Genomic DNA, 16,869 nt, shown 5'->3' with positions numbered 1-16,869 from the left:
TGAGAGGCTCTTATCAATTCAACCACTGCTCAACCAACACCATATAGATTTCTTATTTGGGATAGTTTGAGGTTATGTGTTGGAAGGAGGGAGGGAGGAAGGAAGGACGGACGGACAATCTTGTCATGTATGATAAGGGAAATCCACACTTGAGCAAGGAGACGATTCTGGAGGAATTGCAAGTTATCATCAAGATTAGAATGTCACCGGGCTTCCGGTCTGGGCGTTGTCTGTGGGAGCTGTTTCGTTTTTAGCAGCTCTGGACCTGAGGCTGCATTAAGCTGTCTAAACAGCATCCATCAGCTGTTTGACAGATTGATTACCTCTCCTTCGGGCAAAGAAGGAGAGGTGAGAAGCTGAGTTTGGGAAGTGCTCCATTCAACCTCCTCCAGGAGATAAATCTTGGGTGTGGAAGGTGTGAGCCGCCCTATAACCCAGTGAATTCTCTGCACCAGGGATTTTTTCTGCCTTTTTGCAGAACAAAGCCATACGTCCACCCCCAACTCAACGATTGATTTATACCTGATTTCAACACGAGCAGACAAATACCGGAGAACTTCTAATTGTATGTATTACAGACTTTAACTCCATTTTTCTAAAAATTTCTTCTGATAAACTACGAGGCAGAAAGTCAAAGATGGCGCCAAACAGTTTTGTAGGCGTGGGTGTGCTGTGATGTTACCGATTTTCACAGAGCTCAAAGTATTATAGAGTTCAAGATCATCTAAAGATCATTAAATCAGTAGTGATTTATTAGTAAACTACAGAGTAATTACTGGAACAAGCGGCTTGCCTGGATTTATTAACTGGGTGCAAGATAAGATTAACTGAGGAAATGGCTTCTAAGCAAAAACCGATTAACACATCTAAAAGCGCTGGTAGTTCACCTGCTCTGGCATCTAAATTACAGTCATTACTCCCCTCCCAACCCCCTCCTACTCCTGCTGGGGAACCTTTGACTTGAGAAATACTGCAAAAAGTATTAAATGATGCTTTAAAAGATCATGCTGCCGTGATGGAAATTAAAATACAGGAAAAGATCTCTGTTGCTTTTAAGGAATTGTCGGAAGAAGTTATGGGTTCGGTCCAGATTCTTAATCAAGGAATTAGAGATGATATTTTAGAGGCTTTTAAATGCTTATCTGGCTACGTATCAGGAATCGAGGATAAATTGGAAGATCTTAGTGATTCCAATATTAACCTGGTAACAAAAATGGATGTGGCCCAATGCATGGTTGAAGATGCAGAAAATGAAATTATAATGTTGCAGTATAGACAGATGGAATTTGCTTTAAGGATAAGGGGCCTTAAAGAGAAAAACCAAGAAAATCTGAAGGAGATCTTCTCAGAAGCTTTTGATCAACTAATGGGACGGCCAGGCAAATTATGACAGGCAAATTGACAAGATATATCGTGTTAATTCATGGTTTGCCAGACAAAAACAACTCCCAAGGAACATTGTGGTGTATTTTGCCACAAAGGATACGAGGAATTTGATATTGCAAGAGTCTTAAAAACCAAGTTGCAAATTGGGGGTCAGGAGGTGACTGTTTTGAAGGAAATACCACCCAAAATGTTGAGATCAAGAAAAGTCTATGCCTTTTTAGTGGATGAGCTCAAAAACCATCAGTTACAGTTTAGATGGGAAGCTCCAGCTGGGTTAGCAGTTAATTACCAGGGACAAAAATATTGTCTTAACTCAGTATGGAAGGCTAAAGATTTTTATAGCAATATACTGAAGGCTGAGCTCCAGGACCCAGAGAAAGAGAACAAGAAGGACAGAACAGACAGAAAGATACCCACGGATCATTACTACTGGACCAACTTCCTCTGCCGGAACTAGAAGGAGCAAAGGAGGAAAGGCAAACCTGCGTGGTCACTAGGCGTATGGAACAAGAGTTAAAAAAGCAACAAACTTTGCAACCAATGCATGTAATGGTTAAAGAAGTCACAGATTTTAGTTCAGAAGTGGTGGGAGGAGCCAGGCCGAAAGCCAAACTACAGGATTTTCAGATGGCTCTTAAAAAGCTTCATTGTATGATAAAATGGGCTCAAAATATTGAGGAACCAATAATGTTGGATACATGGGAAAGAATTTGGGTAAGAAATGTGAAATTTACACAAGCTCAAAATCTGAGAGAAAATTTTTACAAGATGTTTTATAGATGGCATTTAGATCCTAAAAAGTTGGCTTCTATGTATCCGAATGTACAGCCTAAATGTTGGAGGTGTGGTTCTCTCGATGCTACATATTATCATATATGGTGGACCTGCCAAAAGGTTAAGGCATTTTGGATAAAAATATGGTGGGTCATGCAAAATGTTTTTAAAAAAAGGATAAAGTTTATTCCTCAGTTATTTTTACTAGGTATATGTACTGATTTTACAGTGGTAGAGACCAATTTGATTCTGCACCTGATAACTGCAGCAAGACTGTTGGTGGCGCAATATTGGAAGAAGGAAGACTTGCCTACAATCCAAGAATGGACATTGAAAGTAACAAACTTAGCTGAAATGGCTAAAATATCGGCATATCTCAAAGATCATTCAAATGAGAGATATAAACGAGACTGGAAAAAATGGATTGACTATATACAAAATAAATACGGGACTAAGAAATTCCAGTTAGCCTATGCTTAAGATCAGAAATGATTTAAACTGTTAAAAGTTAGTTCAGTAAGAAGAAGCTAAGTTCAATCTAGAATGTCATTAATTTCTTTATTTCTTTTTTCTCAATAGATTTTAGACTGTGTTAGTTAAAAATCCATACCGTGTACGGGTTCTGGGAAGTCGGGGGGGGAAGGAGGAGGGGGGATGGGGGGGTGGAGGGAGGGAGGGGTACACACAACAAAAAAAAATTGTATTTCAATGTCTTAATGATTGACAAATGATGACATATTTGTGTTTGTTTTTTTTCAAAGAAAACTAAAAAAGTTCTCATAAAAAAAAAAAAAAAAAAAAAGCTTCAGGGAGCTAAAGATGACAACTAAGTTCTTAACTTGGAACGTTAATGGCTTAAATTCACCACAGAAAAGGAAGAAAATAAATCATTATTTGAAACAATTTAAGAATGACATAATTTGCCTGCAAGAGACACATATTAGATTAACTGACCAGAAATATTTGATCAATGCAAGACTTGGACAACACTTTGTAGCCTCTGCCTCGGAGAAGAAAAATGGTATAGTTATATACCTAAGAAAGGACATGGAAGCTGAATTAATTGAAGCAGATTCCCAAGGAAGATATATTGGAATAGAACTGTCAGCCTCTGCTTTGCTGCTGCTTCGGCTGCCATTGAAACGGGGAGGGGGGGCATGGTATTTGGGAAGGGAATCATTATGTGCTGGAGGAAGATTCTAGATGCTGGCCTGACCATCTCACTGCGCATGTGGAGGAAGGGAGTTTCCCCCCAAGGTTAACTGTCCAGCATTCCGTCCTGGTGATGTTTTTTGAAGATATCTCCCACCTGACAGTTGGGTGAATTATAATTGGACTATGACTGGGGTGCCAAGGGGAGGGGATTGAACTATACATGATATTCTTTGCTTTCGCGCCTAATTAATCAGATTCAGCTTTGCTTCACTACTATTCGTTTGTAATTAGTAAAAGTACATTTAATTTCAAGCAAATGGAGTTGAGTGGTTTCTTTCCTGATTATTAAATGAAGTAGCACCTGACAAGAACTGGTATTAGAAGGGAAAAAGATGCTCTTAATGGGAATATATGCTCCCAATCAACAACAAGACAAATTTTACAAAATGTTCCATACTAAGCTAATACAATGGGACTGTAGATCCTGCATATTAATGGGCAATTAGAATGGAGTTCTAGATACCAAGAAAGACAAGAAGGGTCTCCTGCAAAACATCCAAACGCGAGCGAAATTACCTAAGTCTTTTTTCGATATGATGGATGATATGGAGCTAAGGGATATCTGGCGAGAAAGAAATGCAAGAGAACAGGATTTTACATTCTTTTCTCATAGACATAAATCTTTTTCCAGGATTGACTTCATATTAACAACAAATGATTTGCTTTCTAGGGTAAAAAAGACGAAGATATGTTCCAGAGCCTTAACAGATCATAACCCGGTTTGGATGGAGTTGGAATTTGGGAAGGAATCTAGAAGGTCTTGGAGATTAAATGAAAATTTATTTAGATATGAGAAAAATGTTAATGAATGTTAAAAACTGTTGAGAGAATATTTTGTCTTTAATATGAATAAGGACACATCTATGGAAATGGTTTGGAATGCAAGTAAAGCGTACATGCAAGGAGTCCTAATAAATTTAAATTGGTTACATAGACGTAAACAGGGAGGAAAAAGAAATGAACTAGAGGAAGAGATTAGGAAGAGAGAACAGGAGTTAATATTAAACCCAGGAGATAAGAAGATTAAAGAAGCAATTACCCTATTATGAGCGCAATTTTATATGCTGATGTCAGATCAGGTGGCTACTAATTTGTTATATGCAAAACATAATACTTTCTGTAACCTGGCAGATGGTTAGCATATTTGACCAGGAAGAAACAAAAATCTCGCAATATACCAAAAATGTATTATAAAGGGAAGGAAGATTTTCAACAGGATATAATCCAAAAGGCCTTCCTTGAATTTTTTATAGAATTATACATGAGTGACAAAATACAAGGTTTAGATATAGATAGATACCTGGACAAAGAAAAAATACCTATAGTTAAGGAGGAGCAGAGGGAAAGATTGAATCAACCATTAACCTCGGGGGAAATCCTCTAGGTAATTAAACAGTTAAAGGCTGGGAAAGCACCGGGCACAGATGGTTTGACAGCGGCTTATTACAAAAATTTACAATTAGAAATGGTAGAACCCCTTAAGGAATTATTTAATAAAATCCAAGTGGAAGGGAAGGTACCTCCATCTTGGAAGACAGCTTTCATATCCCTGATACGTAAAGAAGATCAAGATCTTAGTCAACCAAAAAATTATAGACCTATATCATTACTTAATATAGATTATAAATTTTTTACAAAAATATTAGCAAATAGCTTAATGTTAGTTATTCAGCAATTGATTCATAATGATCAAACCGGTTTTATACAAGGCAGACAAATGAGAAATAATGTAAGACAAATTGTTAATATACTGGAATATTTGGGAAAGAATAACCAAATCCCTGCAGCGCTTATATTCTTAGATGCCGAGAAAGCCTTTGATCGAGTGAATTGGCAATTTTCAATGAAAACAATGCAAAAGATGCAAATAGGAGAGTATTTTCTACAATCAATCAAAGCAATATATCAGGAACAAACAGCACAAATTATAGTCAATGGAAGTTTAACAGAACCATTTAAAATCGAGAAAGGTACAAGACAGGGTTGCCCCCTATCACCATTATTGTTTATTTTAACCTTGGAATTATTGTTGAATAAAATACGGGGGTCAGATGGTTTACAGGGAATCAAGATTAGGCATCAAAAATATAGACTACGTACATTTGCGGACGACTTGGTTATAACATTAATCCAACCAGAGAAATCTATCAAGGTTTTAATGAATATGATTAATCAATATGGCCAAGTATCTGGGTTTAAAATAAACCTAGGAAAAACAAAGATGCTAGTTAAAAACATGAACACTAATCAAAGGGAAGACTTAGAAAAAATGACAGGATGTGAAATAGTTAAAAAGATTAAATATCTAGGAGTCTACATCTCAACCTCAAATGGGAAACTATATAAGTATAATTATGAGCCACTACGGCATAGTATACAGGCAGAGATGAAAAATTGGGAAAAATTACAATTATCTTTGTTGGGAAGAATAGCAGCAGTGAAAATGAATGTCTTGCCTAAATTTCTATTTCTTTTTCAAATGATACCAATACTTTAAAAAGATGCAAACTTGCTAGGATGGCAGAAGGGTATTAACAAATTTGTGTGGGCCGGGAAGAAGCCGAGAATAAAACTTAAAATAATGCAAGATGTACGTCAGAGAGGAGGTTTGAAATTGCCAAATTTGAAATTATACTATGAAGCAGTAGTTTTATCACTAATCAGTGATTGGATTAACTCAACAGATCATAGAATACTTAACATCGAAGGGCATGATTTGGTATATGGTTGGCATGCTTATCTGTTATACGACAAGAAGGTGGATAAGAATTTTAGAAGTCATATTTTAAGGAATGCTCTACTGCGTGTCTGGAAAAAATACCAACATAAACTAAACGACAAAATACCTATATGGGCAATTCCCAGACATGCAATAGAGAATGTAAGTATAGCACAAAAACAGGATGTAACTACATATAAACAGCTTCTTACTATAGAAAGAGGTGTATTACAGCTAAAACCCTTGAATGTATTAAAAGAGGAAAAGGTAATCCAAACATGGTTTCAGTATGGACAGTTACAGGCCAGATGGAAAAAAGATCAGAAAATTGGTATTACGCAAAATGAGGATAATTTACTAAAACAAATTAGGGATCAAAGTCAAATGCATATAAAAAGGTTATATAATGTATTAATATAAAATGGATTCAGAAACAGAACTAGTCAAAGATTGTATGATAAAGTGGGCACAAAATTTTGAAGAACCAATAATGTTGGATACATGGGAAAAGATATGAGTAAGAAATGTAATATTCACGCAAGCCCAAAATCTGAGAAAGAACTTTTATAAGATGTTTTATAGATGGCATTTAGATCCTAAAAAACTGGCTTGCATGTATCCGAATTTATAACCTAAATGCTGGAGATCTGATTGTGTTGATGCTACATATTACCATATATGGTGGACTTGTAAAAAGGTTAAAGCATTTTGGATAAAAATATGGTGGATTATGCAAAATATTCTTAAAAAGAGGATAAAGTTTACCCCTCAGTTATTCTTGTTAGGTATAACTACCTATTGTACTGTTATAGAGACTAATTTGATTTTGTACTTAATAACGGCAGCAAGACTGTTGGTGGCACAATACTGGAAGAAGGAAGACTTGCCTACTATTCAAGAATGGACATTAAAAGTAACAAACTTAGCAGAGATAGCTAAAATATCAGCATATCTTAAGGACCACTCAGATGAGAAATATAAACTGGAGTGGAGAAGATGGATTGACTATATTCAAAATAAATACGGGACTAAGAAATTCCAGATAGTTTATGACTGAAAAAATGAGGAATAATATAATCTGTTTAGAGTTAGCGTAATAAAATAGGAGTTAAAGCTCAAATGAAAGATGATACTAACTTTCTTTAAGTTTATTTTAGAATATGTTTGTTAAAGATTTACACCCTGAATTTATTCTGGGAAGTCAGGGGGGGGAAGGTTGGGGGGGGTTGGGTTCGGGTGGGGGAGGGTGGGGGAGGGTAGGTAAATATTTGTAAGAGATTTTTTAAAATTTTCAATAAAAAAAAAGATTAGAATGTCACCAAAAATAGCATATTAGGAAAATGTTTTCCACAAGTAATTGACACAAATCTAACCCCCCCTCCAAGCAAGTAGTCATTATAGTGCTTTGACACGCTAACAAGAAGGGAGAGAGGAAGAAAATTCCATTGAGGTATATTATATTTGCAGGCATCTCCTTCTGATTAGAACATTCCCTTCGGTCTACTTCTATGATGCAAAGCAAGGCAGGAGGCGAGCGCCTTGTTTGGTTGCTCTGGAGCTCACCTGGACTTCACAGGCCGCCTGCAAATGGAAGACCTTGTAGAAGGCTTCTTCCACTGTGTCTCCAAGGGTCACCAGGCCATGATTCCGGAGCACTAAAACCTGCCCAAAGAAATAGCAAGAAACAGGTTCTGATACAAACAGCTAAAGAAGATGAATATGTATCTGCGATATGTATCCCGGGGGAGGGCCTTCTCTGTGGCTGCTCCGGCCCTCTGGAACGATCTCCCCGTTGAGATCTGGACCCTCACCACCCTTCCAGCTTTCCGCAAAGCAATTAAGACCTGGCTGTTCCGGCAGGCCTGGGGCTGTTGAATTTTTCACCCCATCCGAGGTTATGACTGTTGTTGTTTTTAAATGTGTCTGTCTTTTTATTTTTTATTCTGTACCCCCTTTGTTAGCTGCCCTGAGTCTCTCGGGAATAGGGTGGCATACAAACTGAATAAATCAAATCAAATAAGTTCTTCTCAATTCCATACCTCTCCCATGTTCTCATGCAAGGAAGTATAAATCCCAGTTTGGGCAGAGATTTAGTTGACATCCAAGATTGCATCAGAACTCAAAGCCCCCCTCCCAGGCCTCACCTTGCAGGTGGGTCCAAGGCATTTCTGCAACTCAATTCTGTCTGCCTCTCCCTCCATCTCACCATTGAAGTCAAAATACACCATGTCACCTGCCAGCAATGCATCATGGGAAATTGGCAAGAGGCCTTGTTTCATTGCGGAGACCTGTGAGGGAAGGAAAACAAAGATTTCCCTGTTTTGGCTGCACATAAAAAACTCTCTACATGCTTCGAATGCATTTCCAGATCAAACAGAAAACTATCCAGAATGAAACTCTCCTCCTTTCTTTACGTTAAAATACCTGCAAGATGCAAACAGAACCATTGACCAAACTGACTTGGAGTTGCAAGCCCTCCATACCTGGAGGGCAGCTAAGGAAGAAAAGTTGTCCTACAGACATGGGCCAGCGAGAGAGGCCTCCTTTTCTAAGCACCCCATGAGGGCCTCCTGTTGGAAGGAGGGGCAAAGCAAGTGGCCGTCAAGTCCCTTCAACATTCCCATCCTTGAGGGCTTCTTCCCAGAGGCTTTCTCCTCCCTTCCGGATGTTACCCCTGCCTCCCTTCCGGGTTCCTTGCTTGGTGACGTCCCAGGTGCTCCGGTTCCTCCTTTCCCTTCAGAGGCTGCGTGGGGCTCTGCCCTCTGCAGAGCATTTCTATGCCAGCTCTGGGGCGACATCAACATCTAGCTTCACACACTGCATTACCTCTGGATTGCCCACTATCCCGGCTGGCTCACACAACCCACACAAAACAGATCTACAGTGTAACACAAGGCACGGCAATGCATGATACAACTGTGAGAGTTGCATCTGGCTGGAGGAGTCCAGGGGTGAAGAGAAATGGGATGGAGGGCATCTCTGAGAAGATGCCTGTCTTGTCCATCCATACACCTGAAGCTTTGCTGTGTCTCAGCATTGTGCTAGATAGATGGACACCCGTCCCGTTCCCCCCCATCCCTGCCCTTACTGCGGTCGTGGCTGGTGTGTGCAGATGGATGATGCATCTCACATCAGGCCGAGCCGCGTAGATGGCCGAGTGCAGGCTGAATCCTCGGGGGTCGACTGGAAAACTGGTGCTGCCTTGCTCCACCACCTTCCCCAGGATGTTCACTTTAATCTGTGAAGTAAAAGGGGAGGGGGGAGGACATCTGATGAGAAGACGGGCCCCTTCCTCGGCTGACGTCTACAGAGAAGCTTCCTTCAGCCAGGGGGAAAAGAAGCAAGGAGGTCTGAGGTGGGGAGAAGATCCCGGGATCCTAAACTCATCTCAAGCTTACAGAAAAACCAGCCTGTGGCCTCTCTGGATGTGCCTCCCCTCTGGGCTTGCTGACCTTCAATGATTGTTGGTGTACCCAGCGTGTGTCTCCACGCAAAGTGGAACGCCTCTACTTCAGCAGAGGCTACCCCGGCCCCTCTGGGTCTGTCCCACTCCCTCTCAGTTAGAGAGATACGACTGCCGAATAATGTCCCTTAGGCTCCCTCCTCCTGGCTCCTCTGTAGGAAGAGGACTCCTCTCCTCGCCTCAGCAGGCATCTCCCTTTCCATTATTTTCTCTGTGTTTTATATCTTAACTTTGTTATATCCTACCCAGCCCCCAGGATGGAAAATTTGAATTGGCCCAAATGTTCCCTCTTCTTTGCCCCTGGTCCATGCATGGGAGATCTACTCAGGACAGAGTCTGCCATCCAAAAAAGATCTCTGAAGGGAGGGGGGAGAAGTCACCTACACGCGAGGCTAACATAGTACACTTGTGCACCCGTCTTCCAAGGGGCAACCTGTCAGTGAAATTCTAGAGAGGATTTTGTCACCTGTCCCTGTTTTCAGGATGAGCAGTTTCATTCCAGACAGGCTGCTCTTTAAAGGCAGCTGTGAGCGAAAAAATACAGCTGGTTGCAAAACTCCAACCTGCAGTCGCGGGAACAGAGCTTGACCCAAGAGTTTTGCATTCTCACCAAGCTGGATGCTGTAACTTCATGACAGGAGAGGCCTTCGGGACAAACCAGGAAATGCTCCTGTTCTTTGCTGACTCTCAGCTGTGAAAGGAAGGAAGAGTCAATTTCTCCTTCATTCATTGGTTAAGAACATAAGCAGCGCCCTGCTGGATGGGATCCCTGGACCATTTTGTCCAGCAGTTGTCACACTGGCTGGCCAATCGGCAAAGGAAGCCCACCGATCTTCCAGCAGATGGCTCTGGAGGAGGCTCCCCTGCCCTCAAGGCTAAGAGCCATTAATCCCCAGAACTTCAAGGAACTGCTTATTCCAAGAAATGTGTGTGTTCAACTTGATGCCCTTGTCATGGTCAGATCACTTCCTGCTGAGACTTGATTTTCAGAAGCTGCTCCCCCACTGCAGGGAGGTGGGGCCGATTAAATGGTTCCGCCCCAGGTGCCTGACTCCCTTGCCCACAATCCGACTGAGTCCTTGGTCGCTGCCTGGAATACAGCGGCGGCTGAGGCATTAGATCGGCTTGTGCCTTTGCGGCCTCTCCGCGGCAGTGGATCCAGGAGAGCACCTTGGTTTACCAAGGAACTCCGGGAGATGAAGCACCAAAAGAGACGCCTAGAGCGACGCTGGAGGGCTAGTAACTCTGAATCCAACCGAACACTACTAAGAGCCTTTATTAGGACATTTAGTGGCAACACAGGTGGCAAAATGTACTCATTTTTCTGCTCTTATTGCATCCGCAGAATCTCGCCCGGCTGCCCTGTTTAGTATAACCCGCTCCCTCCTGAAAGGGAGGGATGCCGGGGAACCCTTACAGGGAAGAGCTGAGGAATTTGCCCAGTTTCTGTTGGACAAAGTCACTCAGATTCAGACGGACCTGGACTCCACTTGGACAGTGCCAGTAGAGATGCCGAGGGAGGGCCTTGATCAAACTTTGTGGAGTGAGTTCCAGCTTGTCACTCCTGAGGAAGTGGACAAGGCCATGGGAGCGATGAGTGCCGCCACCTGTTTGCTGGACCCGTGTCCCTCCTGGTTGGTTTCGACTAGCAGGGAGGTGATACGAGGCTGGCTCCAGAGGATCGTGAACACCTCTCTTCAGGAAGGATCTTTCCCACCACCTTTGAAGGACGCAATGGTGATACCCCTCCTTAAGAAGCCTTCTCTGGACCCAGCTGTCCTCAAAAACTATCGTCCAGTCTCCAACCTCCCTTTTTTAGGGAAGGTTGTTGAGAAGGTGGTGGCCTTCCAACTCCGACGGACCTTGGATGAAGCGGATTATCTAGATCTCTTTCAGTCTGGTTTCAGGCCTGGTTACTGCACCGAAACCACTTTGGTCGCGCTGACCGATGATCTCTGGCGAGCCAGGGATAGAGGACATTCCTCTATCCTGGTGCTCCTTGACCTCTCAGCGGCCTTCGATACCATCGACCATGGTATCCTTCTGCAGCGGCTAGAAGAGGTGGGGGTGGGAGGCACCGTTTTGCAGTGGTTCTCTTCTTACCTCTCTGGCAGGTCGCAGTTGGTGTTGGTCAGAGGACAGAGGTCGACCCCTAGGCCCCTTAAATATGGGGTGCCGCAGGGCTTGGTCCTGTCCCCCCTCCTATCTAATATCTACATGAAGCCGCTGGGTGAGATCATTCGCAGGCACGGGATTAAATACCGTCAGTATGAGGACGATACCCAGTTGTATCTGTCCACCCCGTACCAACTCAGTGAAGCGGTGGAAGTGATGTGCCAGTGCCTGGAAGCTGTCAGGGTCTGGATGGGAATGAACAAGCTTGCACTCAACCCTGACAAGACCGAGTGGCTATGGATGTTGCCTCCCAAGGATAGTCCAGATATTCCATCTCTAAGCCTGGGGGGGTCAAATCTTACACACTCCTCCTAGACCCGCAGCTGACACTAGAACACCATTTGTCAGCTGTGACCAGGGGAGCTTTTGCCCAGGTTCACCTGGTGCACCAGTTGTGGCCCTACCTGGACCGGGAGGCACTTGAAATGGTCACTCACGCCCTCATCACCTCAAGACTCGACTACTGTAACGCGCTCTACATGGGGCTGCCCTGAAAAGTGTTCGGAGACTACAACTTGTCCAGAACGCAGCCGCGTGAGCGATACTGGGTGTACCGAGATACACCCATGTTACATCCATCCTCCGCGAGCTGCACTGGTCTCCGAACGCACTTCAAGGTGCTGGTTATTACCTTTAATGGCTTAGGAGCTGGATATCTACGATATCTACGAGACCGTCTTCTGCCACATAGCTCCCAGCGTCCGATAAGATCTCACAGGATGGGCCTTCTCCGGGTGCCGTCGACTAGACAATGTCGTCTGGCGGCTCCTCAGGGGAGGGCCTTCTCTGTAGCTGCCCCGGCCCTATGGAATGATCTACCCCCAGAGATCCGGACCCTCCCCACTGTCTCGGCCTACCGAAAGTCTACCAAGACCTGGCTGTTCCGGCAGGTCTGGGGCTGTTGACCTCTTGTATGAGGTCCAGCCCCACTAAGGCTGAGTGCATGTTGTGTCTTTTTATCTTGCCTTGTCTCTCTATTTTAAATTTTTTAGTATTCTTTTAAATTTTTTTATGTAAGCCGCCTGGAGTCCTTCGGGATTGGGCAGCATATAAATTTATTAAACTTTAACTTTAACTTTGATACTGCAGAACTAACAAAGATTCAAAATGGTTCACAATCCAATAAAAATATGTCATCAATTAATAATAATTAATCAATTATGTCCACATAACAAAATTAAAATTAAAACTGTAAATAAGGGAGTGGAAGAGGAGTAATTACTAATTATGCAGACTCTGGTAACCTCATGACTCCTGCAACACACTCTACATGGAGCTGCCCTTGAAGACTGTTCAAAAGCCACAGCTGGTTCAAAATGGAGCAGCTGGGACACGAATGGGCACTTCTTCTTACGCCCAGCTGCCCGGGAGGCTTCGCAACATGCACTGATGGCCACTTGACTTCCAGAGGCCATTGGGGTGCTGAGCATCACCCTTCAGTAGCCTTATGGCTGGTGGTTTGAAAGGCTGCCCGTCTCCACCAGTTTCTGCCTTTCTGGCATGGCTTGGTGGAGTGGAGGCCTCTGGCTTTGCCAGCCCTCCCAGTTAAAGCCAACAGATTCTACTTTATCTAAAGCTGCACAAGCAGAATCTTACAAGTCTAAAAGTATAAAGCTTCTACTCACCACTTTCAATAGCCTGAACCACGAGGGAGGAAGAATCCTCTCCCAGTTGCTTTTGATGATGGTTAAGTGACTGCAGGCTTCTGTCCCTCTAGCTTGATAGCCATAGCCCTTAGACTTAGATGCCGCTTCCCAGTGCTTTACAGCCCTCTCTAAGCAGTATATAAGAGTCAGCCTCTTGCCCCCAACAGTCCTGCCTCGAGGATATCCAAGGAAAGCATCAGCTCAGTCACTGGCTGGTCTGTAGTTCAAAGATGGTTCTCCAGGCTCTGCCTAATGACTCATGAAGGATACCCAACAAACAATCTCTTCATTCCACTACAGTGGTTAGAAGGCAGTTTTGCAGGCTAATTCTGCTGACTGCCAATTGCCAGCAATTTGAATCTCACCAGGCTCAAGGTTGACTCGGCTTTTCATCCTTCCGAGGTGGGTAAAATGAGGACCCAGATTAAAGAGGATCTTAGGCCCTTCTAAGACAATTGCTTCCTTTAAGCCCAAAGTGCAATCTTGTTAAAAAAAAACCTGAAGTTTTATTTCCACCCGCAACAAAGGCTGGCCAGGAGAGAGGAGGGTGGCATGACTCACCGTGACTGTGGTGCCGCTGAGCTGTGCCCAGCCATAAAGGTCCAGCAACCGGTAGACACCGCCAACTTTGCAGCGCATGAGCCGCTCCCCTTTGGCCAAGGACACAGAGTCCATGCTATGGAGGTCATTGATCGGGGTCACTGTGGAAAGGTCTGCAAAAGAAAACCAGGGATGGAATTGCCAGCGGAGCAGCATGAGGAGGCTTTGGGGCCGGACCACTAACTCAGTGGGTTTCTTCCTCCACTGTCGCTCAGGAAATCCCACCTCCCTGCTTCTTCCCCTCCTGTGCTGGCTTCAAAGTTTAGAGCAGAGATGCAACCAACTCTTTTGCAGACACTTGCAAAACCGGGGTTGTTCAGAGCTTATGCAGTGGTTGAAGATAAATTTTCAAACTGTATGTTTCTTTATACTGTAAGGAAACATTTCTCAATCTTGGCAACTTTAAAAGTGTGTGGACTTCTAACTCCCAGAATTCCCTGGTGAGCACACTGGCTTCCATCACCCAACCCAATTAGCAGCATGCAAAGAACGCAGCTGCATCAGGAGAGGCTGCCGCTTACAGCAGAAGCCAGTAGAGGGTTGTGTGGCCCAGAGTGGGGTCCCCTGTTGACTGGCAGCCTCACTGCACCCCACAATCTGCTAGAAGGACCTTCAAAGAATAGACAGTCACCAAGAGAGGGGATGGCAGCCCTGTACCTCCCTCTGTAACCTGGAGGCCCAGGGGAGATCTGGGTATAAAATCCAGGAATTAGCAGAATTAAACTCCAGGAAGAGCAGCCCAGTCATAGACGACCCCACAAGCTGGAGAGAGCCATTCTCAGGAAGGTGGGCAGGGGAGGTCAGGTGGGGGAATGGCAAGGAGCTCAGCCAACGTCAGGAGAAAGGATGGCAGAGGGGGAGGAGGGGGACCACTTGTTCAGAAACATGGCCCAAAGACCCTGGATGAGAGGCTAACGTACTCAAGGGCGATGGAGGGAAGACGGAGGGAGCCGTGGTGGCCATGAACTCGGCTATCTGCTGAAGGGCCCAGATGTTGGAGTTGTTTCCTTTCTTCATCTGCTCTTGGATGAGGCTCTCCAGCTCCTCCCTAAAAGACTGAAGACACCACAGAATAAATCCCAAGTAGCCTCCCAAGGTGGCTTCCAAGGGGCAGCTGCAACAGGTGCATTTGTCACGTGAACCTTTGGAAACGAGGCGGAGAAGCTCTCGGAGGCTCCCCTGGGATAGGAAGTGGCCTTTCTTGAAGGCCAAACACTGAAATTCCATGTAGCTGAAGTCTGTCAGTGTTCGGCTGAATTGTGACACTGGCTTCCTCTTCAAGTACAGCTGTCAGAATGTTTGTCTTTTTAAGATGCCACAGTGCACTTTTAGGGTCCCCCACTCACTGCCTTGACAACCAATGCCCCTCAAGTTCTCTCTAGGACCCCAACTGAGTCCAAAGTCCTTCCACACAAACTTCACTCCTAGTTTTCTCTCAAGCTTTCTTGGTCAGGCTGGTGTTGCAAGGAATCGCAGAAAACCATTCTGTTCTTACTGTTAAAACACCCCCCCCTCTCCCTGTGTGTGTGTTTGTGTGTGTTTGTGTGTGTGTGTGTGTGTGTGTGTCCGTCCGTCCCAGTGATGGCCTTTACTGTGCAATCACTGTGCCTTCAGCATGGAATTTTATTGGGATCCCAAAACATCCTTCTCCACTAGAACTCTCCTCCCAAATTTCATCTCTTATTTTCCATAAAAATCTTGTGAAAATCTTACTGCAGGCCTTCTGGAGATCTACTAACAAGCCCTGCTCTACACCCCCTGCGGTTCCTCTCTTCCACAGCACCTGCCGTCAGTTCCCTGGGCCAAGCCCGAGGCTGGCAGTCCTGCCCAGCATCTTATCCAATGTCCGCACCTAAAAGCTCCCCACAACCACCCGGAATCCTGTGAAAGATCACTGGAAGAAAACCTCAAGGAAGTAGGGCAAAGCTGCACCAGCCAAAAAGGGCCAAGGAAGAGGAAGAGCAGTTATTTCCACTTCCCTCCCTCCCGTCCCCTTCTCTGCTTCCTGCTGGACCCCCTTAGCCGAGGCCCTGGAGCCATTGCCATCAGCCCAGAGCGAGAAAAAAGAGCCCGGGATGCAGCTCTGGAAACCAGCTGTAGCTCTGGAGACCCAAAGCGCTGAGCGAGGGCTCAGGGTTCCCTCCGCTTCCCCCCTGGGCCCAGGCAATTCAGCCCAGGAGGGCAAAGGGCGTCTCTTCGGCTCCCCCCCCCTGCTCCTGAGCCCAGTGCAGGGACTGGGGGATTCAGCCTGAAGAGGGACCTTTGGATCCTAACTGTGAGGGCAGCCCAGTTCAGGGCAGGTCACGTGGCCCTCCAGGGAGGTTCTCCCCTCCCAGCATGTGGAGATCCTCTGCCCTTGCCTTGACCCTCCACATGCAGCTCGTGACCCCTCTGGGGGGAATCTACTCACGGGGCTCTGCAGAATCATGGTGACTCTTTTTTTCTGCTCCATCAGGTTGAAGTCTTGGCGCAGGTCCGCAGCCATGTTCCTGATGCGCAGGTACTCAGGGTCATCTTCCGAGAATCGGTCAAAGTAATGCTGGCTCTCAGCAGGGAGCGAGGAGACCTCCTCGGGGATGGTTTCGTCACTCATTTTTAAACTCATAGTCAACTTTGGGGAGCTGCAAGGAAGCACCAAAAGCCACACTTCAGGGGCATGATGGAATCTCCAAGCAGAACCCTCACAAGGGGGCCTCTAGAGAGGAATTCAAATCTGGAGCTCAATCCTCAATTTTGCCCAACCAATTCCCGGAGAGTGGGAGCTGTGTCCATTGATTGACAGTTTTGGTAGCTGGAAAAGAACTCATTTGCAATGAAACCAGTATTTATTTGGTTATGAAAAAGCCCTTTCTCAACTTACAACCGTTCACTTAGTGACCTTTCAAAGTTGC

At 44.7% G+C, this 16,869-nt stretch overlaps 1 protein-coding gene across 1 annotated transcript in view; it reads right to left on the bottom strand.

The window, feature by feature from the left end:
• Positions 1-16,571, bottom strand: part of ADD2 (adducin 2) — a 28,809-nt gene extending 12,238 nt beyond the window's left edge. Inside the window, exons 1-7 of the mRNA XM_032229522.1 lie at positions 16,389-16,571; positions 14,899-15,034; positions 13,940-14,091; positions 10,168-10,248; positions 9,183-9,332; positions 8,239-8,382; positions 7,658-7,756 (exon numbers count right to left, since the gene is read on the bottom strand). Of these exons, the coding sequence (XP_032085413.1) occupies positions 7,658-7,756; positions 8,239-8,382; positions 9,183-9,332; positions 10,168-10,248; positions 13,940-14,091; positions 14,899-15,034; positions 16,389-16,571 (945 nt within the window). The remainder of the gene's footprint in view (positions 1-7,657; positions 7,757-8,238; positions 8,383-9,182; positions 9,333-10,167; positions 10,249-13,939; positions 14,092-14,898; positions 15,035-16,388) is intronic.
• Between the last annotated feature and the right edge of the window lie 298 nt (positions 16,572-16,869).

This window comes from Thamnophis elegans, chromosome 13 (genome assembly GCF_009769535.1).
Source record: "Thamnophis elegans isolate rThaEle1 chromosome 13, rThaEle1.pri, whole genome shotgun sequence".
NCBI classification, from domain to species: domain Eukaryota; kingdom Metazoa; phylum Chordata; class Lepidosauria; order Squamata; family Colubridae; genus Thamnophis; species Thamnophis elegans.
This window is presented reverse-complemented; position numbering and strand designations above follow the sequence as displayed.